This window comes from Crocuta crocuta, unplaced genomic scaffold (genome assembly GCF_008692635.1).
Source record: "Crocuta crocuta isolate KB4526 unplaced genomic scaffold, BGI_CrCroc_1.0 scaffold170, whole genome shotgun sequence".
Lineage (NCBI taxonomy): Eukaryota > Metazoa > Chordata > Mammalia > Carnivora > Hyaenidae > Crocuta > Crocuta crocuta.
This window is the reverse complement of record NW_027527853.1, coordinates 239844-264437: the sequence shown is the minus strand read 5'-3', so window position 1 is coordinate 264437 and position 24594 is coordinate 239844. Positions and strand designations below refer to the sequence as shown.

The 24594-nt window shown below is 44.5% G+C and overlaps 1 protein-coding gene across 2 annotated transcripts in view; it reads right to left on the bottom strand.

The window, feature by feature from the left end:
- DNMBP (dynamin binding protein) overlaps positions 1 to 24594 on the bottom strand; it is a 95001-nt gene that overhangs the window by 29344 nt on the left and 41063 nt on the right. The window contains exon 1 of one of the 2 annotated variants that reach the window (XM_077778784.1): positions 16049 to 17210. The exons of the other annotated variant lie outside the window; for it this stretch is intronic. Coding sequence (XP_077634910.1) covers positions 16049 to 17210 — 1162 coding nt within the window. Of the gene's footprint in view, positions 1 to 16048; positions 17211 to 24594 lie in introns of those variants that run through there. 2 annotated transcript variants of the gene reach the window in all.

Below are 24594 nucleotides of genomic sequence, written 5' to 3'. Positions count from 1 at the left end.
GAGGTGATTTATAAACCCTTGGCCCGCCTTAAAAAAACAAACGAACAAAAAAACCCAACACAAGAAGTCTGTAGCATGATTTAAAAATCCCTGTGGGATGTATCTGCAATTCTGACAAAACTATTCTACATGCTTCTGAAGATGCAGAAGACCCTCAAATTCTAAACACATATTAATTCTCAGGATTAAGTCAAACTAGAATTACCTAGCTTGAAATACTCCAAATGTAAAATTCTTTTATCATTCCAAATATTCATTCCTAAGGAAAAAGTCTGATCTAAAATTTTAGTGTCTGGGACGATCAAGAGAGAGAAGGTGGCCTGGCTGCTCACCGAGTGAAGCCTGCACTTCCCTCCTCTAGCTGGGCGGCCCGGCAAAGTCCTCTCTTTACCTCTGCGCCTCAGTGTCCTCATCTGTAAAGTGAGGGTGATAACGCTCACTTTGCCAAGCTGGTGAGGGAATAAACAAGGTAGTAACCTGACCCAAGTTAGTTCTTTTCCCACCTGGGGCCAGAAAATGCTGTCTGCACCAGAGTAAGGTTAAATGCACCACGTAGAAATGCTCTGTCCAGATACTACAACATTTTGCTTCTCCGTGAGAACAATAAAAGCTTCGGAAGCACTTGGAGGAAGCTGAGGCCCAGTACCAGACTACACTGCGGGGTGCAGACCAGCTCCCACCTTCCCCCCAGGGTGGCCCTGGAGGTGTTTAGGAGCTGGAGCCCAGGCAGACGGCACAGATTCACTTTCTATAAACTTGTAAATTTACAGATTTAATTTCTGTAAATTTACTTTCTGTACAATTGGTACTGAGTTGTTTTTTCCTTTTGCCCCGCTTCCCAGTCCCACTGTCCCCCAACAAAATCCTGATCCCACCTCCTCTAATATCCCCCCAGCCCACAGATTAGTGCGTATCATCAGGCTCCTTCCACGGTACTGTGAGGAAGGGATCCAGTGAACCCTCAACTCCACAAACCACACTTGAAAGCAGGATGGCAGAGAAAAGCCACTCACTTCTTCCCTTCCTCTGAAAGCTGCCTCCGGGTTTGGTGGGGGGAAATCTCAGAACTGCTGCGAGGTCCCAAGCCGCCCCTGGATGCCCCACCTGCTGCCACGGGCTGGCCTCCCCGAGAGGCACCTGCGGCCCCAAAAGGCTGCGGTGAGGACGTGTGGGTCCCAGGGTAACCGGCGAGTACTTTCTTCCCAGGGCTCTGGAATGCTCCGCACCCCCCAAATCCTTTGAATAGGGTAGGCATTTCCCTTAGGCTTTCCCACATTTACATATGAATCGCCCGAGCCCCTTAGGCTATCTCGGCCGGGAGGCTCTAAAGGACGGAGCTGGAATTCTCCAGAGGGACCGAGCTGCAGACCGTGGCCCAGCTTTGCTCAGACCCCTTCCCCTCTTGCATCCCTTTCCCCACTCCTGACTCAGTCACGATTTCACTTCTGGGGTTTTTAACCCAAGAATATTACCTCTCATTCCACCTGCCCCTACTAAACTTTGTTTTAGGGGGATGCTCTTTTTAGGGAAGAATTTTGAAGGCCCATCCACCTCTCCCTTAAGAGGCCATGCTGTGAAGTGGGTGAACTTTTTCAACTTTGTCTGCCCTGGGACCTGGCTTTCTGCAGCTTTGCTGAGGGACCTGGACTTCCTTCTCTGGGGACCTTATCCTACTGCTAACAGAATGCAGGCCTCAGCCGGGCTGCTCCAAGCACAGCAAGAACCGTGCAGAGTAGTTCACAGGGGCCGGAAGCCCTGCTCACAGCTCACAAGCACTGACACTTAGAAAGGAACTGGGAGGAAAAGAAAGTTGTAGCACAAAAGGTTATTTTTTGTAAGACAAAGAAAATAGAGAAAAGGGAAAAGAGAAAAAAGAAATCCTGCAAAAAACCACTACATATTTCTGTAAATGGACATAATACAGAAGTGCAAAGGAAAAGGGATGGAAGGAGGACACACCATCCTTACCAGTTCACCTCAGGGAGGGAACTGGATCAGGGGTAGAAGGCTCAATGGGGGCTTCAGCACTTAAAAAAATTTTTTTTTTAACATTTATTTACTTCTGAGAGAGAGAGAGAGAGAGAGCACGCGCGCGTGCGCACGCGCTTGCGTGAGATCACTAGTGGGGGAGGGGCAAAGAGTGAGGGGGACAGAGAATCCAAAGCAGGCTCCAGGCTCTGAGCTGTTAGCACAGAGCTCAACCAGAAGGTGGGGCTCTAATTCAAAATCATGAGTGCTGAGCTCAGGACCTGAGCCAAAGTCGGATGTTCAACCGACTGAGCCACCCAAGTCAGCATTAAAAAAAATTTTTTTTTAATCTTTATTTTTGAGAGAGAGAGAGACAAGGCATGAGCAGAGGAGGGGCAGAGAGAGAGGGAAACACAGAATCCAAAGCAGGCTCCAGGGTCTGAGCTGTCAGCACAAGAACCTGACGTGGGGCTCAAACTCATGAGTCTCAAGTTCAAGACCTGAGCCTATGTCACTTAACCAACTGAGCCACCCACGTGCCGCAAGTCAGCATTTTTTACTCTCACAAGAATCTATTAATGTATTGCCAGTAACTTAAAATAAACTGACATGCTAACTAAGAAACTCTATGGTGAAATTCTGAGCAATCTCCAAGATGACAGCTTTTGGTAAATAGCCCTTCCCACCATGTCTCAAATCGCACCATTCACTTGGGAGGCCCATCTGGTTGGGAGCCCACAATGTGGCTTCCCTCCACCATCTAGTACAGCTCCTTTCAGCTTTACCTCCTAACAATACTTCTATGGCACCTGCTGCATATGTCAAGCACTATTCTAAGCACTTTACAAAGCCTGGCTTATTTAATCTTCACACCACCGCCACCATGCTGTCCCCACTGTACTGAGGAGGAATGAAGAGAAAATCAGTGACTGGCCCAGTAAGCTCACGACTGGCTCCTGTCTGGGCCCCTGACAGCCGCTACTCTGCCTCCAGGCCAGTTATGGGATTTGTGACCTGAATTCTACCTTGGGTTTTGGTGGCCACCAGGTAGCTAATAACAAAACAGAGTGGCTCTAAAGCACAACTTAACCTCTGTAGAGCCATGGTTCACCCACCATTAAGTGAACAATTATGTACTGAGACCTATCCACACATGTTCGCGTGATTATATCTATAAAACCTTGATAATTTATGGCAGAATACACGTAAAACGAAGGAACAGGTTTATCTTATCCTGTTTTTTGACAGCTTCCTGACTGACACGTCAATCATCTTTCTCCAGGAAGGGGAGAGCTCCCTTCATGAAACCTTGGCTCTTTCTTGTTAACCCTGATGGACATGGCGCCCAAAGGGATAGGACAGCAGGTAGAAGCTTTTAATACTTTCTCTCCTTCTTCAAAAGTCAAACCTTTTAACTCTGCAGTCTGCTTTTAGGAATTTATTACACGTAAATCATTGGACAAATGCACAAGACATATACAGAGGGATGTTCTTCAATGTGTAAAAAAATTTATAAACAGTATAACCAGAAACTGCCAAACTTTCTCCAAAAAGCAGCCTGGTTAAATAAATTACAGCATATCTGTATGACAGAATACTATTACAGCCATTTAGTACACATTTATTAAGTTCTTTTTTGTTTATTTGAGAGAGAGAGAGAGTATGTGTGCCTGAGTATGAGTGGGGGAGGGACAGAGAGACAGGGAGAGAGAGAATCCCAAGCAGCTCCATGCTGTCAGTGCAGGGCCTGATGCAGGGCTTGAACTCACAAACTGTGAGATCATGAGATCCAGAGCTGAGCCACAACCAAGAGCTGGATGCTTGACCGACTGAGCCACTCAGGTGCCCCTGAGTACACATTTATAAACATGGAATGTTGTCTATGTTTTGTTACATGAAAAAAGCAAATTACAGAAGAGTTAATGAAAGAATTGTAATTCTGTTAAAAAGGGAAAATACTTTCAGTGTGTATATTTGAAAATGAGAAAGTCTTGATAGTGATGGAATTTCAGGTATCTTCTTTCTTTGTATTTCCTAGTATTTCTGCAGTGAACATGTATGTTGCTATAACAAAGAATAATAAAGTGGANAAAAGGGAAAATACTTTCAGTGTGTATATTTGAAAATGAGAAAGTCTTGATAGTGATGGAATTTCAGGTATCTTCTCCTTTCTTTGTATTTCCTAGTATTTCTGCATTGAACATGTATGTTGCTATAACAAAGAATAATAAAGTGGGGGGAAAAACATTTGCTATGAGAATATTCTAATACCAACAGCTCTCAATTACTCTGTTAATCCATTTCAAATTCTTTCTTCGCTTTTTAATAACCTGAGGTTTCTTTCCTGACCTCAAGAACGCAGGTAAAGAGACACTGCTGAAGTAACAATTTGCCAGTCTCCTAAGAAAAGTAAACCCACACTAGCTTTTGTGAATTTGCTCTTCTTCCCCCCAGGCCCAACCGGAGGACTCAGAAATCCTGGTTTTCCTTGTCTCCGCACGACTGGCCAGGCCACCCCACCCCCACCTCAACTTTACCTCTAGCACCTACACAACTCCTTTTGGGAGAAGGTTTGCTCTCTGTTAAACTTCTGGTACTGTGGTCTTTGGCTTTTCCTCAGGGGTCACAGCCACCCAACTTTGGAGAGGACTCAATGATATTTAGGTCCTAAATATCAAACAGCAACTGAAAAAAGTGCTGCCTGTGGCTTTTGCTCAGTAACCGCCCAGCTACTCTGGCAAGAAGCCTCCAGCATAGTCCTGCTGGGAAGGTTGGGGGGGAGGAAGGGGGAAGCTCAGCTTAAAACTTCTCATTTCCCCTTTCCTTTTCCAGGCCCTGTCCAGGCCTTCAGAAGAGCAAAGGAGTCAAGTGCCCAAAGTACAGGAGTCCTCAATTTCTTCAACTGGCAGGATAGGAAGTTTAATTCTGGGACCAACTCAAACACCACTTTTGAACACTTACCAAATACACATAAATCCTAGAGCGGTGTGCTGCTGGTGTGACATTATTATTATTTAACCTCTAGGCAGCAGAAATGAAATTATCAAGAGGGCGAAGATAGTTTTCATGAAACAAGTCACTAAAAATAATTTATCACTGTTTAATAAGCCAATTTTGATTATAGTCAGCCAACAAAACTCTATACGCAAAGCTTTATTTCTCTAAACACACACATTTAATATATTTACCAAGTCTCATGAGGGAAGTTACTATTGCTTTCGTTTTAAAAACGAGGAAACGGGCACAAACCAATGAAATGGCTTGCCTGTGACCACAGGGCTACATATTCAAAACTAGCATCCCGGAACAGTGCATTCCATGAAGGGTCAAGGCCTGTTCTGGATTATGTCTCTCTGTATGCACATGGCAGTTTCTGGCATTAGATTTCCAATTTTTAAAAAATTTTTAAATTTTTATTTATTTATTTATTTATTTATTTATTTCTGAGAGAGACAGAGAGAGAGAGAGAGAGACACACACACACCACGTGAGCAGGGGAGGGTCAGAGAAGAGAGAGACACAGAATCTGAAACAGGCTCCAGGCTCTGAGCTAGCTGTCAGCACAGAGCCCGACGCAGGGCTCGAACCTACGAACTGAGCCATGAGGTCATGACCTGAGCCGAGGTCAGACACAACCGACTGAGCCACCCAGGCGCCCCTATATTTCCAATTTTAATAATGACACTACAGTGATGCTTGAAAATTTGCTCATGTCCGTGCCCCTCTAGCTGTTTTTGTAACATATTCTGTAAACCTAGACTTTCTTCAGTTTCTATGAGACAGTTTGCTTTTAGTCCTTCCACTTGGCCTCACAGTATTTTATGGATCTTTTATAACTGTACCCCCCCCACATCAGTACAGCTGAATTATAATCCTATTCAAGTTGTAACTACAAAACTTATGAATACTTTTTAAAGTTTATTTACCTTGAGAGAGAGAGAGCACATACAAGTTGGGGAGGGGCAAAGAGAGAGGGAAAGAATCCCAAGCAGGCTCTGTGTTGTCAGCGATGAGCCCCATGTGGGGCTCCAACTTAGGAACAATATCATGACCTGAGCCTAAATCAAGAGTCTGTGCTTAACTGACTGAGGCACCCAGGGGCCCCTCTTTGAGTATTTAATAGAGAGCTACCAAGCAGAGTGCTGGGCGATGGCGCAAACATAGAGAAAGTTGAAATGCCCTCAAAAGCTTTCTTTACTCTCATCAGGAAAGTCATTTCATCTGTCCTGTGTTCAAGAACAGCAAACAGAATAGGGCTAAACTAGATGTCTTTAAAGCTATTTCCATTTGACTTAATCTAGTTGAACAGGCAAAACAGAAGTTCATGAAACAAAAAAATAGTACAAAAGAGAATCAACTTAAGCATTAAGGGTTTTGGTTATATTTATTTGAAAGAAACCAATCTTTCAAAGATTATTTCCAAAATGATCCAATATTTTGATGGTAAATCTCATTAAACTTTGGATATCTGTCATTATACACGAGTATCTTATTTTCTAGTTGAAACATGGAAAAATATAAAACCTCAATAAAAGGAAAATAGAAATCGGGTTTTCCCTGGGACCCCAGTCATAAGTGCCATGCTGGTTTAAACAAGCTCTGGGTATCTCAGCAGTCACTCTATCCCCGTCTCTCCCTTGGCTTCTATTTTTGGGCTGTAAGTGATGCTGCTTCTAGATCTTGAGAGAGCAGCAGATGTAGCGAATAAAGCACTCAAACTACAAAAGCCCTGAGATCGAGCCCTGCCTCCCCTCTTACCTGTGTGCTCTTGGACATGTTACAGGACCTCTCTGGGCCACTGTTTCTATATATATATATATATATAAAACAAAGGGGTTGGGCCTTGTTGGTCACTTCCAAGATCTAAAATCTTACATGACTTCCTACTCTGTTACTTCACTTACTCTTCTCAGTTTGGAGTAACCACATCAACTACTAACTAGTCCCACAAGGAGTGCCGCTTGGGTGTGTGCCTCTTTGGACACACCTAGCCAGTTGGCCACTTCCTTTAGCGAGCCCTGAGGACTGGGCACGTGCTGCAATTATTATGGAACTTAGAACAGCAAACTTCCAGTGTTTGTTTCCTACTTAATCCTTGAACATGACAAGCTCAGCTGGTCTCCCCGCCTTTCTGCTCATCTTCTATCCTTTAAGTCCAACCATATGAAGGTTGGACTTCTCTAGTTCCTGAATTAGACTGTTCTCTGAACTTCCCTCCTCAAGCAGCAATACAAAACAATATGTACTATTTTATATATATTTTTAAAAACATTGCCAAGTCACATTTATTCTAGGTGTGTGATACTGGTTCACCTTTTGAAAATCAAACAATGTAATTCACCACATCAATAGGCAAAAGAAGAAAAATCATATGACCAAGTCAATTGATAGAGAAAATAAATACATTTGTAAAAATCCAACATCATATATAGTATGATGTATAGTAATAAATACCAGAAAGCTAGGAATAGAATGGAACTATCTCAACTTGGAACAGAACCCTGTATTAAAATCTTAGGGTGTTTACTTTTTTATGTACATATTCTGTGCCCCCAAACAGAATATTTCATTTGACAACACACATTCACTGAGCACCTGTGATATGCCAAGTACTGCTGGGTTCTAGAAACACCACCTTTACTACCATCACAAAGCTTGGACTCTATTGGACTTTTGTGCATACCTAATCCATAATGCTTAGCACCGGGACTGGAACTTAATAAATGGCAATAATTATTATAACTTAGACTGAGTTATATATAACTGAGCACTACTCTACTATAGCTGGGATAGAAGACACTACCCAAAGATTTTGTCTTTCGTTTTTTGTTTTGTTTCGTTTCGTTTTGTTTTAGAGAAGGGGAGAGAGAGAATCTTAAGCAGGCTCTATGCCCAGCAGCGAGCTTGATGCGGGGCTCCATCTCACGATCCTTAGATCATCACCAGAGCTAAAATCAAGAGTCAGACACTTGCGGTGCCTGGGTGGCTCAGTCAGCTGAGCATCCAACTCTTGATTTCAGCTCAGGTAATGATCTTAACGGTTTGTGGGATTGAGTCCTGGGTCAGGCTCTGCAGTCACAGTACAGAACCTACTTGGGACTGTCTTTTCCCTCTCTCTCTTTGCCCCTCCCCTGCTCATTCTCTCTCAAAATTAATTAATTAATTAATTAAAAAAAAAGAGTCAGACGCTTAACAGACTAACCACTCAGGCCCCCTACTCAAAGATTTTTAAAAATCATGAACTATGCTAACTTTTATGAAAATTTTAGTTACAATTTAGGACCTCTGGCATTGGGGTAAATGAAGTTTCAATCTTCCTTTAAGCAGGGCAGGGGTTGGAGAATAAGAAAATCAAATTCCCTACCTCCAAATCACTGAGGAAAGACCTAGAGGAATTCTGTAATATTTTTTGTCTACGTATTACTGTAAGGGCAGCACTAAGTAGAAGCATCTCCACATTTCAGTAGATGCTAAGATGCATATTTTTGCACATTTTAACATCTCTGAAAGCAAGATATATTTTTCAAGTAATAGCACGTTAGTGTTTAATCAGAAGTTTTCTTTCTAGTGGTACATACAATTATTCAGTGTCTTACAACAGATGGTGTTTTAGATTCAATGAAATGCAATATATTCTGTATCCTCTTGGTTGATGATAAAAAAAAATGGGGGGAGGGCTTTCTTAAAAAAAGAAAGAAAAGAAAAAAAGAGTTTCTTGATATGGTGGAATGAGGTCTGCTCTGGAACCACATATACAAACATGTCCCTTCCCACCAGAAATCACTGTGTGTAAACACTGTGGCTTGACAGCCTGATGGTCATGTCCAGCACAGGCACTTCCTGGTTTCTCAGGAAATAAACAAATTGGAAAGCTCTGGGGGATCAGGCTGGGTATGTTAAGTTTCTGAGCTCCCACTTTGACATTCCATTTAAGGCCAGGTCTGCCCTGGTTTTTGTAAGTTAGCAGCTTTGATTCACCCCTTCTCCCACCACACCCTCTAATAGCTCCAGGCCCAAGTGAAAGGAGATGCCCACAAAGGCACGTCTTCCTACCCACATTCAACATCTCACCTCTTCTTCATATCTGGCTTTTACAGAGACCTGGAATCTTCCCAGGCCAATATTCCTATGTTGTTGATGAAACATTATACAAAACCAATTTAGGTAATGGCTTGTGGGAAAAACATACAACCTACCTTGAGAATAGAGCTCCTGACGGCAGAGGCAAGGTCTCTGGGTTGGGTGGGAGTCTGCCACACTGGATCGTTCCAACCCCGGGAGCACCTTATTTTCTCTCAGGCTTCCATTCTCTCCCAACTCAGGGAAATATGGCCCTACACATATTGCCTTTTGCCTCCACATATTTACCCTTGCCCTCTCTTTTACCTCCTACCGACCCAATTATCCTCCAACAAGCAACAACACCTTGATTTTAAAAAGTAAGCACATGAAAGCTGTGTCCAACTCTGTGCCCCGTGAGCTACAGTCACAAGTCTTTGGTTCTTTTTGTGAGAGGTCTTGAAAGAGTGGTCTTCATGCCCTCCTTCTATGACTTCACCACCCATATGAGTCCTTTGCAAGTAATTCTGAATCATCATGGTTCCAGCAATATTGTCTTTTCAGTCAATGAATAGCCTCTTTGACAAATCCAATGGCATCTTCCTTGATTTCCCTGGGTCACTTCAAAGCACTAGCCCTAGTCTCTTACTTCAAATTCTCTGGTTTTCTCCTGACCTCCTCATATGATCTTGCCCCGTCCTTCTTGCTGTCCTCCCTCCTCCTCCGCCCACTCCTAAACTGTGGCTCAGTTCTCAGGCACTTGCTCTTCTCCCTAGTTGCTCCTTTCCTCAGAGAACGTATCCACTCACAGTTTCAGTGATTACAAGCGAGAATGCAGGCCCAGCCTGCCTTATTCCTCAGGCTCTGATCCAAACTAGCATCTGGTTTCTCAGATTCCAGTAGGACAATGCTCCATACCCGGGGGTTCCTCCTTGTCACTACAACTATGTATCTTTGCTCATAAAGTTTCCCCAACCAGGAATGTTCCCCCTGCTTCTCTCTACCTACGTCAACCTCCATTACTCACTCTCTTCAGCTTTAGTTCAAGTTCAAACATCTTCCTAAAGTCTTTTCCCGTAACTCAAGACTGAGCTTTCTCCCTTCTGACTGTCCATAGCATTCACCATCTAAACCAAATATTTTTGTACTTTATTACGTTATTCATATTTTTACATTTTGCCTCTTCAATTGATCTGTAAACGTCTGTGTGTGTGCTGGCAGTGGGGGAGGTATCCTTCTCTGGATACCCCCATACTTGGTACAGTGCTGAGTACAAGTTCTAGTTCTTAAATCCCTGTTGGACCTCATTCAAAGGGGATGTGGGATCTGTATACTGGCGAAAGGATGATGGTGGCTCATGTTTATTTTGCATTACTACATACCAGGCTCTACTGCACCATTCTAGGTACTTCTGTATCTATAAACTTACTTAATTCTCATAATATTGTCATGTAGGTATATCACTTGGTTTTCTTTTCTTTTTTTTAATTTTTTAAATGTTTTTATTTATCTCTTAGAGAGAAAGCCAGCGTGAGCAGGGGAGTGTCAGAGAGAGAGGGAGACACAGAATCTAAAGCAGACTCCAGGCTCTGAGCTAGCTGTTAGCACAGAACCTGATGCGGGCCTCAAACCCACGAACCGTGAGATCATGACCTGAGCTCAAACCCACAAACTGTGAGATCATGATCTCACCCTGTGTCCAGAGTGGCAGAGACCTCTTGGCATCTGCCATACTCATGCCTTCTAATCAGCATATGAAATTCGCCAGGATGAAAAGCTAATGTCTTGGATTGACTGCCAGACATTTTATTCCAATAGTTTGACTACAGTCTGTAGCTACAAAGACATCATGTTTGTATACTTGAAATGAAAAGAAACCTTGACCGACAGAGTCCTAAAAGCTGAACTACCTGTGGAACACTGGCAAAAGTGCCTTCAAATCTATGCTGGGTTTTATCATCTCGGGAGAGAACAAAACAGAAGATTTCCCTGGATTCTGTTGTTCAACGGCAATTACTGCCCAAACTTTAAAGGAATCGCTTGCAGATCTTTATTATGAATTCCCTCTTAAACTCGGTGTAATGTGCTTTGTGCCTCCATTGCTCCTCTTCCTCACCCCACCTGGCAAATGCAAAGTCTTTCTTTGCTCCACACTCCTCCATATCTCTGCTGCATATAACACGGCTATATCTCTGCTGCATGTAACGCCCCTTCCACTTGAAGTCTCTCCTCTGACTTCCCTAATACAACACTTTTCTGCTTTTCTAGGTTCATTTATGTGGCCTGAACGCATAGCTGTGCTTCTGTCTTCAACCTTGGTGATACAGTAAAAGCACTGGTCTGGGCATTGGGAGACCCGGATTCTATTCCCAGTCTAAGGCCTGACTTGGGACATTTCAATTTCATACATACATACATTTCAGTTTCTCTGAGCTCTCTTTGGTTATAAAAACAGTGAGTCAGATTTAAGTGTTTTTCAAACATTTTTTTTTACTGTAGTCCACACTTTACACTGTGACTCAGTATATACATGACACACAACACGTGTGTGTATACATACACACACACACACGAAAGTATTACATGCATACTTTTTCTATGTGAGATGTGCTATGAAATTTTCTATTCACTTTTATTTTGCAAAAATGCTGGTATTAACCCACAGAAGAGACTTGAAGACACAATCATGGGTGGGTACCCATTAGTTATAAAACACTGGACTTGCTGACGTATAGTGCGACAGGAGGATGCTCCTGCAGCCTCCAAGCCTGAACTCTCACCTGAATTCCATGTCCTACTCCTCTCCGTAAGAGCTCCTCGTTTACATATCCTAATTATCACTTAACCCAGNTGGGTTTTATCATCTCGGGAGAGAACAAAACAGAAGATTTCCCTGGATTCTGTTGTTCAACGGCAATTACTGCCCAAACTTTAAAGGAATCGCTTGCAGATCTTTATTATGAATTCCCTCTTAAACTCGGTGTAATGTGCTTTGTGCCTCCATTGCTCCTCTTCCTCACCCCACCTGGCAAATGCAAAGTCTTTCTTTGCTCCACACTCCTCCATATCTCTGCTGCATATAACACGGCTATATCTCTGCTGCATGTAACGCCCCTTCCACTTGAAGTCTCTCCTCTGACTTCCCTAATACAACACTTTTCTGCTTTTCTAGGTTCATTTATGTGGCCTGAACGCATAGCTGTGCTTCTGTCTTCAACCTTGGTGATACAGTAAAAGCACTGGTCTGGGCATTGGGAGACCCGGATTCTATTCCCAGTCTAAGGCCTGACTTGGGACATTTCAATTTCATACATACATACATTTCAGTTTCTCTGAGCTCTCTTTGGTTATAAAAACAGTGAGTCAGATTTAAGTGTTTTTCAAACATTTTTTTTTACTGTAGTCCACACTTTACACTGTGACTCAGTATATACATGACACATAACACGTGTGTGTATACATACACACTCACACACACACGAAAGTATTACATGCATACTTTTCCTATGTGAGATGTGCTATGAAATTTTCTATTCACTTTTATTTTGCAAAAATGCTAGTATTAACCCACAGAAGAGACTTGAAGACACAATCATGGGTGGGTACCCATTAGTTATAAAACACTGGACTTGCTGACGTATAGTGCGACAGGAGGATGCTCCTGCAGCCTCCAAGCCTGAACTCTCACCTGAATTCCATGTCCTACTCCTCTCCGTAAGAGCTCCTCGTTTACATATCCTAATTATCACTTAACCCAGTAACACGCAATTTGAAGCACCAGGTCCCTTTCCCATCAAAACCATTCATGTTACTACCAAGCGTAAACCCTTGGTGACGACTTTTGGCCCAGCAATGGGAGAGCTTACATTGTACCAACCTCCCTATTGATAACTATTAGCAACTCTGGATAAGGCTTTTTTTTTTTTTTTTAAAGTAACTGTGTGAAGGCAATGGAAAGCAGCCAAAAGCAGGCTGAAAACTAAAGGGGATAGGACTCAAAACCAGGGATGCAAACTAGGTGAGATCCATATTTATCCAATTTTTATCCCCTGAAGCCAACCCCTAGTCTTGTAGAATGTGGGGGAAATCAATCAAAAATGGAAAGCCAACAACCAGCAATCTTATTGGGCTGAAGAGTCCAAGGCTCATGCCTGGGACTGGAGTGGCTAGATATTATGGGTGAAATTCTGGGAAAGAGGGAGCCACAGAGAGGGAAGCCCAAAATCTATGCAGAAATTCCCCTCAAATCCTTGAATTCTGCATACAGGTGATGAGACTCCAGGAAGCCAGCAGAAAACAGTAACAGCTGGAGGCCAGAGAACCTGGAAGATATTTGCAACTGCTTGGGGCTGAGAAGATGCAGTTTGAAATCTGAGTCCCTCTAAGTTAAGAGGTTCAATAAACACTTCTGGTGTTTTGTCTTGTTTTGTTTTTTAACATTTTTATTTATTATTGAGAGACAGAAGGAGACAGAGCATGAGCAGGGGAGGGGCAGAGAGAGGGAGAGACACAGAATCCAAAGGAAGCTCCAAGCTCTGAGCTGTCAGCACAGAGCCCGACAGGCTGGAACCCACGGACTGTGAGATCATGACCTGAGCCTAAGTCGGGTGCCTAATCAACTGAGCTACCCAGGCACCCCTAAACGCTCTGGTTTTGCACTGAAACCTCAAAAGAGCTGCACCCTAGAAGTAAGGCCCACCTCTTAGGATGAGGGGCCCACACCCTAGGACTAAGGGCAAAACCCTAACAGACCTGCCCTAACAACCTGTAAGCCTGAGGTCTCCATAGGAGAATGAGCTGATAAGGCAGGTGAGGGAAGGATACACACCATGGTAGAAGGACTTGGTTTCTAGCTTGAGAGACAGGCTGGGAGTGGCCATTAGCACCTTGTTTCTCAGATGGAGTAGGGAATGCGGGGGAGGGTGGGAGAGGAGGAAGGGATGAGACATTCCACCTGGATAATCACACCTGCAGACACAGGGCCTGAGGACAGATGTCCAGTGGGGGTCAATCTGGATCTCAGGAGAGAGGGGACCATGCAGTGACAGGCTGATGAAGCAACTTCTAAGGCTGAAGGGAGGAGGGCAGACAAAAGACCAAGAAATCATAATTTATGAGCACCTACTATGTTCCAGGCATCTCATTAAGGGTTTTATTTATGTTCTCTCACTGAGACAGGTGTTATTATCTTCATTTTATAAATAAGGAATCCAAAGCTCAGAGAGATTAGGTCACTCATCTCAAGTTACACTATTAGCAAATGGTGGGGCTGAGACATGAACTCCCTGCAGAAGACAGACTCTAACACTGTTTCTTTCTGTAATTACATGTTGGGACTGTAACCTTCAGGAAGGACAGTGGCACCTGTGCTGTAAGACAGCCAGCAAAGAATGTTAGAAAGCAGACTAAGGATTCTGTTATAGGCCAAGGAGGATACCAGTGGTATAAACTAGGAGTGTCAACTGAGCTAAATAGGAACACATCATCAAAACTTAAGCCCTCAAATATAAAGAGAGCTGTAAAAATGCAAGTGACAGAAGGTGGAACTGAGCTGGTTTTAGAGAGATCATAGGGCAAATTGCACCACTCGGGAGAGAAGGGCTTGACTCTTGTTAAGTCAGGCAGAGTAAACACACTTTAATTACACGTAGGACGCTTAATACAATAAGGAACTAAAGATAGGACACAAAGTTCATGTACAGAACAGATGTGGGGGAAGGGAATAGGAGCGATACAGAAACCAATATAAGGAATCATAGAATCGTGTGTGTGTGTGTGTGTGTTGATTGTTGTTGATTTGAGCTGGAAGGGATTTAGAAGTCACTCAACCCTAACATCTCAGAGCAAAAATGCACCTAGAAAAAAAAAATGGCTAGCCGCTAGATACCGCAGCCTTCCAACTAAAGCCAAGCTTAGTCTTACTTTTATCTTTATAAATGCAGACCCTGCATTTATCCAAAACGATGCCCTGGAAATTCTGGTTAGGTCAAGCCTGTGTCGGAAGACCACAGGAAAAACCACTGGCAGTTCTGGGATCACATCAGGGACTTGTCATGCCACCACCAACAGTGAACCTTTTCTGAAGACCTAGATGAGAGACTTCCCACTCAGGTGGAAGGTGTGAGATGGATTTTCTAGACTGTTCACATTTTCTGACTCTAACCCTTATACTCTGCTCATAATCTATACCACCCCCGGATTGGCCTAGGCCAGAAAGTTGGCTTGGCAGAATAATAATGTACATAATACAAATAAAGCTTAATAGGGAGTCCAGTAATTATAAAAACAACCATAACAAAATAAGACAAAATGAACACATTTCATTTCAGAGAACTGGATAAGACAAACTGGCAAGAAAGAAAGAACTTCTACATTATAAAAGACTCCTAATATATTCAAGTTACAAATAACTTAGGAAGGCAAAGTGAGCTGAAGTAATCTGGACGTACAAAGCATCAAGTGTATGAACAGAGCACCATGAAGAACATAAATAATCTTCTGATTTCCAGAAGAGCTGTCGTGCTCACCATTCACTTAAGGTTCCTAAGTGTAAAGACATGAACGCTCCATAAAACAAGTTAAATCTTCTTTTCCCTAATGCCTAAAGAAGTGTAGAGATGGAGAGAAAGATCATGCCTGGAAAGAAATTTTCGCTTGGTGCCTCAGTAATGAACCTGCCATCCCTATAAGACAAATAAGGAAATATTAAAGAAAGAATGGAAAGATATTTGGGATTAGAGCCGCCTGACAAAACCAAGAATGATGAAGAAAGTTCCCATGAGAACAGTGTCTCTTTCTGGAGGCCCCGGTGGGTATTTATAGCACTGTATCCACTCTTGCTTTGGAAAGTGCCTCCCAGAGGGATTAAATCTCTAAGGTTGGGTTCACTCAAGATACACTGAAAAAAGAATTTCAGGGGCCAGGTTCCTTAGATGTATGAGTGTTCCTAGTACCTAGTATAACCACCCCTTTTACCTATTTTCATGTTCCAGCCTTCTAAGAAGGCTGGCTGAGTTCCTACCTTGAGTTTTCTTCCTGTTTTGCACAAATTCTGAGCGTCTCAGGGTGCTGGGTGCTGTGCGGCGGAAGCAACTATTCCTTTTCCAAGTCTCGGGGCCATTTGTTTTTCTCTCTGCCTCTAAGTGCCAGGTATTCTTCCCCAGTGAAGGGCCCTGCAGAACGCCACTATGGTGTTCTCCCCGGTCCCCTCTCGTCCACTGATTCCGCAGACCATCTGGGAAGATCCCTCTGCTCCCAAGGGCCATTATTCCTGCTCTGTCAGTGCCACTGTCCTCCAAATTCTTCATCTGATGGGCCAAGTCTGTTTCTATGTAATTCTGAAATGTATACTCACAGTTTGCAAATAGAGTATCATGGCCTTTATTTTCTGATTCAGAGTCACTCTGATCCATGGCAGGAGTCTTTGCTTTGGGACACGTTTTGTCATTTTGACAAACATCTCTTTCCCCTTCATAATATTCAACAAATTCTTTACCTTCATTGACACCGTTCAAAACTGGGAAGTCCACAGACTGACAATTAGTATAATTCCCAGGAGCCTGACATAAATTGTTGCGGTTTCTACAATAAGTATTAGTTTCTTTACAATCCTCAACATTATAATTAAAATTCCTGTGGTCCATGTGCCACTTCTCAGGTTGACCGCCACTCCCCACAGCATCATCCAAACCACTGTGGCCCCTCTGTCGTCCAGTTTCTTTAGAGTCCTCAGGATTACAGTTCAGATTCTGACCATCTACGTAGCCATTTGTTTGCCCATATCCCCCTGCTTTCCAGCTTTCTGGGCTGCCTATAAGCCAGTCATCCTTAGTCTCGGGGCTCGGATTCCCATCATCTACATCTTCTGAGTTCCCGTAACCACCACAGCCTCGACTCACACTCCCATAGTCCATACAGTCCTTTCTACTTTCCTCTGCTTCCTCGTGGTCTGAGCTTGGTTCACTCTGCTCAAAAGCCCAGTATCCACAATGTCTTTTTCTGTAGGGCCGATTGTGCCCTGAGGTCCAGTCTCTGGAATCCGAGCCGCCTTCTCTGTAAAGTCCATCCGGCCCTGTAAGATCCCTCTTCTGTAGACTCCTGCGATCTTCATACTCCCAGCTGGAGCCCCAGTGCCCTTTCCTGCCCGCTTTTCTTTCTTTTCTAACGTTGTGGGTTTCACACATGTTCAGGGCACTTAAAGACGTGAGTTTTGCTTCCCTCTTCCATGGGCCTGGGTGGGGCTAAAATGTGGACAGGTGCAGTTTAGCCCAAGGCTGTATCCGTCCTTCTGAAAATGTCTCCCAAAGTGCTCGAGACGCTCTTCTTGCTCCTCCGGCTGGAGCACAGAGAAATGCGGAGTTATTTCAACCTCGGGATCCAATCAGTGAGCTGCTATATCTTTCCCCACAGAGGCCAGAAGATAATTAGTAACTAGTGTTCATGTGATTGGAGTTGGCAGCTTTGTTTGGTGTTTCCCTCAAGCTGGTCAAACAGGCTTGGCTGCTTTCTGTGCTGAAGGTAGAGGTATTCTGCTGTTCTAAAGGTTTTGTAGAAAAACCAGACTGAGCAAGAACAGCCCCCTTTAAAAGCCCAAGGGAAGGTCATCTATCAATCTCATTGGCCTCTTTAGATATTTCTGTAATCAACCAAAGGTATAAATAATGTTTTCATTTGCAGCCCAAACTGGACCTCTGTTCTTTATCTTTCAAGTTCAGCTTTCTAATCCTGAGACATCTGAAACTCTGCAGGACTCCATTCCTCTACGAGAGAGAACTCTTCCTCCCTTGAGAGCTTTGCTTTTTATGGGAGTCAGGTTACCAGTTAGTGAGTGTACACTCAAATCGCAAGTGGCTTCAACTCCCGCCTGCAGATGTAGTGGGGCATCCCACTGAAGGAAAGGAAGAAATCTTCCTTTTTACTCTCATCTGGTGTATGGTTAATTTTAAAACTGTCCCCTAGAAGGATGTAGTTATGTATGCTTTCACACTTTCCTGAATACGTGCCGTGCCAGGGAAGCAGGAAAACCATTTTTTAAATCTCTTCTCCGTCCAACCATGCAGCATCTTCAGGAACTGGGGAATAAGGTTAGGAAGCAGAAAGGTGCATATAAAAAGACCTCCTTGGATCAACAAACATTAGATGGGCACCTGCTATAGGTGAGGTGTTGAAGAAGAGAGAAAGAGTGAACAAGTCAGTCCCTGCCTCGTGCAAGGCAGGAGCAACCCTGCAACAGAAGATCTAATGTAACAAACACAGCGGCAGTGACGACAAAGCAAAGTCCCTGGCGGGGCAGCTGGAGGGGGTCATGGAAGTGGTGGCATTTGAGCAGGGCCTTCAAGCACCAGCAGGATTTCCCCACACTTTCTACATATGGAGAACTAGGAAATGGGGAACGGTTTGGAGGATGGAATATGTAGAAAAAGTAGTAGGAGAAAGGCTGGAGCGGTAGATTGGGGCAGATCCCAAGGGACCAGAATGCCGTTTATTTCATTCAAGGGAGAGCACCGTGCTCAGAGACGGGCTTTGGTGAGATGACTGTGTTAGCTACCTGGTCATCTATCAATGTCCAGGAACGATTTCTTGAACTGCTGTCTAATCCCTATTTGTGAAACAAGATACAGAACCGTGAGGAGACCAGGGTTATATGCTTTGTTGATGATTAGATGTTTACTCTTGGAGGAACCCTTACTCTCTCTGGGACCTGATCTGCCCATCTGTAGACATTGAGAGCCAGCCGACCTCTAAGACACCTCTGATTCCTTCAGTTTAAAAAAGTCCACAGTTCCATTTTCCTCACAACTTCTCTGTCATTCCCTCAAATACCTAAAGCGCTGGTGTGCACCTTTTGGCTGCAATCTCTGCACTGCCAAATCTTCCGATGTGAAGGTTTCTGTTCTGTTCCCTCATACCTTCCAAACCACCAGCTGTAGCAGCAGCAGCCCCAGCACCTTCTGTGTTTTCAGTGTGGGTCTGTGCTATGATCAGGGTGAGGGCTAGCAAGGTGACAGATTTTTTCTTAATCTTCAGTACACTGCAAGGAGGGTACTATATTACCCTTACTTTATTGCAGACAAAAAAAAGAGTTTCGGGGTTTGAATAACCTGGTCACATAAGCTGGTATAAGGTAGGGCCACAATCTGAACTCGGATCTGTTTGACTTCGTGGCACTAGATGACCAGGGATATCTCAAAAAACGTACTAAAAATCTTTAATTTCCCTCAAACCAAACAAACAAATAAGTAAACTCCATCATGATCTAAGTCAGAGGCAGGGCCACTTCTGAGACAGGTATGCTCACACTGGCCCCTTCCCTTGACACTGACATTCCCTGTGTCTCCAGTCCTGGGCTATGCGTCTGCCCATGCCCTCTACCCCTACCCGCTGGCCTGGCCACCACAGGGCTGTTCCTTGCCATTTGACCACAGTGCAGGTCTAGACTGGCACATAAAGTAAGCAGGGCACACTTTTAACTATTGAAAGTAAAGATTAATCTTTCCCTAACTATTATTGAAAACAAAGTTCCCTTTAACAACTTTGTATCTCTGATAAAGATAGTGCTATAAGAAACACACCTAGTACATCAACCAAGAGAAGAGATAAGAGAGGATAAATTATAGGTAGTAAAAATACTAGTTATAAAATGACCCCGTAGCCATTTGTAGCAACGTGGCTGGAACTTGAGGTTATTATGCTAAGTGAAATAAGTCAGGCAGAGAAAGACAGATACCATATGTTTTCACTCATATGTGGAACAGGAGAAACTTAACAGAGGACCATAGGGGAGGGGAAGGGGAAAAAATACTTAAGGAGAGGGAGGGAGGCAAACCAAAGAGACTCTTAAATACTGAGAACAGGGGCGCCTGGGTGGCTTAGTCGGTTAAGCGTCCGACTTTCGCTTAGGTCATGATCTCGCGGTTCGTGGGTTCGAGCCCCGCGTCGGGCTCTGTGCTGACTGCCAGCTCGGAGCCTGGAGCCTGTTTCAGTCTGTGACTCCCTCTCTCTCTGACCCTCCCCTGCTCATGCTGTCTCTCTCTCTCCTAGAAATAAATAAAACATTAAAAAAAAAATTTATAAATACTGAGAACAAACTGAGGGTTGATGGAGGTGGAGGAGAGGAGAAAGTGGGTGATGGGCATGGAGGAGGGCACTTGTGATGAGCATTGGGTGTTATACGGAAACCAACTTGACAATATACTATAATAAAAAATTAACTTGTCAATAAAAAAAAGAAAAAGAAAGTTTTTTAAAAAAATGACCCCATAGGAGAGGTTATGTGAAGTTAAAAGAAATGATCTTTGAAGAAGATGAGAGTGTATAGTGTGTTATAATACAAGCTCTCCACTCCCACGCACCCCGCCATTCTTTTCTAAGGCCTGTTGCCTTCAGGGCGTTAAAGGCATAGTTTCCATGAAGATGTACACTGCCTCAGCTTGGCCTCCATGTGCTATGACCTAGAACTAATCAGAAGCTGTGAACGGGTTGCTTATTTTCATGTGATAAATCTGTGTACAAAGATATGTGGGCTGAAGGAAAAGGGAGAGCGACTTTTCCACTCTTCTCGATCCTGGTATTACTGATGCAATTCAACCCCTCAGACGGCATCCCTCTCCCTGGCTCTCCCTTTCTATGGGATGCAACAATAACATCGCCCCAGCTTGTCGGAGGCCCTAGAGTGGCACGGCGCCTGATGCTTGCTGTATGCCACCAGCGTGGGGTTGATCAGCTGCAGTAACTATCTGTGCACCCCTCGCCACCAGGACACAGAAAGCCTGCTCTATTCAATGGTAGAAGGGAAGACAGGCAGTAGGATTTAGAAGGAGACAGAAAGAGGGAGAAGGTGCCAGAAAGGTAAAGGAAGAAGAGGGAGGAGACAGGAAAAGAACCTTCCTACACTTCTGGTAATGTCTCTTAACTGTGCAGGTCACCCTTCCGGTCTGGTGATGGACGCTTTCACATGAAGAGTTCCCCAGTGACGTTCTCTGATTCCTACAGTTCTTGCTACTTTTTGGAGCACCGAGCAAAACTCTCTCTCATCTCACCTATATTATTTTATTATATGTGTTTCTCTCCATTTATCACACTGAATGCTCCTCGGGGGCAAGGACCGTCTCTAACTTATGTCCCAGTCCTCAACCCATCTCTGCACATGGGTACCCAGCAGGTACAGACAGGTTTGATGAGCTGCTGTCTGCAGCATTTATGGGGTACTGTCTAGATGCCAGGCAGAGGGCAGGACAGCTTGGAGGTTAGAGCACAGCTCTGCCAGTCCTGGGTGTGTGTCTGGACTTTGCCACTCACCGGCTGTAGAAGCTTGGGGAAGTTACTTAAGCTCTTCAGGTTTGTTTCGTCATGTTTTCATCTTAAGCACAGAAGACAAGACATTTCTGGGGAACATGATTAATTCTAAAAAGCCTCATTATTGAGAAATTCCCACTACCTGGAATTTGAGATGCTTTTGTTCTGCCACCTTTATATCTAATGTAAGAAAAGTTCACAAGTGTATCTCAAACCAAGTCACAGGTATAGAAAGCAATGGAAGAACCTGGGACTTGCTATGTCTTTGGGGAGGTAGCACTGTGCCAAGAATCCTTCCAACCCCTCTTCAGGCACTCAGAAATCATCAAGCTAACTGGCAAACCCCAGGACTTCAGAACTTCTTGTATTGAATGATCACCTTTTTAAAAATTTTTCATTATTATTTTTTTTAATGTTTATTTTTGAGAGACAGACAGAACATGAACAGAGGAGGGGAAGAGAGAGAGGGAGACACAGAATCTGAAGCAGCACAGAGCCTGTGTTGTCAGCACAGAGCCTGACGCGGGGCTCGAACTCATGAACCCTAAGGTAAGACCTGAGCTGAAGTTGGAAGCTTAATGGGCTGAGCCAGCCAGGCGCCCCTAAGTGACCACCTTCCTGAGTACATGCCTAAGCGCCCATCTTCACACTTGCCCTTGAGGGTAACTGTTGCTGCCGCCCCTGTTCAGCCCAAGTGCCCTAGCAATTCCCTGATCCATCATAGCAAATCTGCTCCAGGACCGCCTTGCCCCGCCTCACCCCACCATACCTGAGGCTGCAGTCCCCTCACACCCAAGCCCCTTCACATAGTGGTTCTCTCCCGAGCACAGTTTAGAGAGGAGTTTCCTCTCATTGATACCATCTGCTTTCCATCTCTCAGAAGAGGACTCCATTTCTGGCCTTCCCATAATACTCCTTCTTGTTGGGACTTATGTCTTCAGTCGCTCGCAGCGATCTAAAGTAGAGGGGGAGGTGAGCGTGTGTACTTGGCCCGCCTTCTTGAGCCAGCCTCTCTGGCCCACCACTCTCCCACTCGGAGTGCAATCAGTATCCTGCAATTCCTACACCCACAGACTACTTAGTATTATTTTCTTTCCTGAGGATATGTGGGTTTGGAGCTCCCTGGCGCACCTGGCCCAAGTGACTCAGCCGTGTTCTCTGTGGCCCTAGACTACTGTTGGTGCCTCACTTTCTTCCTCTTCCTCCTTTATAATTTATTTCTGTTTCTTCATCCTTCCCCTATCAAATCTACCATCGTACTGCGTTTGTATCCATATACTCTGCCTTCCCTCCTGTTAAAATGGACAGACTGTCTCCTCTAACAGGCCAGTCACTCCGCTGGCTCCCTGGATCCCAGCCCCGCCTAACGCCTCCGAGACTGTGTTCCAGCAGCAAGGCCCTCCCTCTGCTTCTGCAATGCAATCACTCCAATAGATCGGTCCCACTCACTGGACTATCTGTGTCTTCTCTTTTGCTAGTTCTTCTTCCTGGTCTTCCACACTCGTAAACACTGGCGTGCCCCAGGGCTTCTCCTAGATATTCAATTACCTGGCCCACAGCAGGAACACAGGGAACATTGATAGGACTGGAACTGTGGTTTCCACTCTTACTCAGTGCAGCTGCCTCTCAGCCTGGAGGAAGAATTTAAAGGAGACCACACTACTCATAGGACATCAGTGCCACAGCTTCCGATGGTGTGGACAGAGGGTCTGGACAGACACCTAAGATCTCAAGGTAAGTTCCCTGACAGAGGAAGAGATGAAGCACTAATGAAAAGCGACCACTGACTGGAAGGAGGGAAGGCAGGAGCAGAGAGGATTCTGGGAGCACTGTAAAAGGCAAAAGGCAAATGGCTGGAATGTTGGAAAATAAGAGGCATCTGGGGGGAAATGTGATATTCTCTGAAGGGTGTGAATATGCTCAATGGCACAGGGCTGTGAGAAGCACCTAAGATGTCTCAGAATTTACACTCCATGATGAACTGAAAGGGTTATGAGTTAGGTGAGGCTCAAATAGAGAGATAAACGACCAGCGTGGGGATGTTGTTAGCATGAATGGGTAAGCATGTTGGAAACCTGTATGACTTCCTGATAAGCAAGCAGTCAAAAGTGTATCTGTGAGGAAGGGTTAAGTATTTTTTTTTTAAAGATATCAACACATACAGATATTCTCTTATAGTTTTCAACAGATGAGATACTAAAAAATGTCATGCCTGGCATAAATTATTTTGGAAGTAAATTGGCAAGGGTCTTTTGGGATCCCTCCTTCGTGAGCACTTGTATTTCTGGATTTTCCAAGTGGTGCTTCCTACCACCCACTCTCAGAGATTAAGCAGTTCCTTCTCAAGTGGAAACACGTCGACATCACAGTGTGGCGCAGTGACAGGGCAGAAAAGGCTGTGCGATGAAACCGACCTGAATTTGAACCCCAGCCCCACCACTGACTGTGACAGTCTGGGTCAACCTGGGCTTTCTCACTTGTCATATATGGACAATGTGGAGGATTCGAAAAAGTGTGTCAAAGACCTAGCACTCTGTGTGACAAGTAATAAGTGCTTAATTAATTATAATTATGATCACTGTCTTGCCCTTTCAGTTCCTTCAGCTCATGGTGAGGTTCAGTGCCTGCGCCCCTTCTCTGTATCTATACTCTTTCTTTTCTTTTTTTAAAAAAGTAATCTCATTAAATGTTGTGGCTTTAAATAAAGTCTATGTGCAGTCAAATTGATTTGTCCCAAATGTATTGTCTGCAGCCCTTACCTCTCCCCAGAACTCTGGGCTGTATATCAAACTTGCCTAATCAATACTTCTACCCGGATGTCTTAGGGGTTCCTCACCATGATCAACCCAGAGCTCCTGACCTCCGCCCCCTCCACCTCCCCCACCAACCAGCATCTCCTGCAGTCTTCACCATGACTCGCGAGGTTACTGGCAACTCCAATCCTTCCAGCTGCTCGCCCGCGAGGTCATCCTTGAGTCTTCTTGTCCTCTCACAGCTCACACCCCATCTACCAGCAAGACCCACAGGCTCAGACTCCAAATGCACCCAGGACCGCACTCTCCGCATCATCTCGGTCTACCATCCTGGCCCAGGCCGCCATCGCCTCTTGCCTGCATCACTGCAGTAGCCTCCAAGCTGGTCACCTTCCCCTGTGTCTTTCTGTCTGTCCTCCACACTGCAGCCAGAGTGACCGTGTGACGAACGCCAGGTCTCACCGCTCCCCTGCTCAAAACCCTCCAGGGGCTCGTCTTATCTGAACAATGAACTACAAAG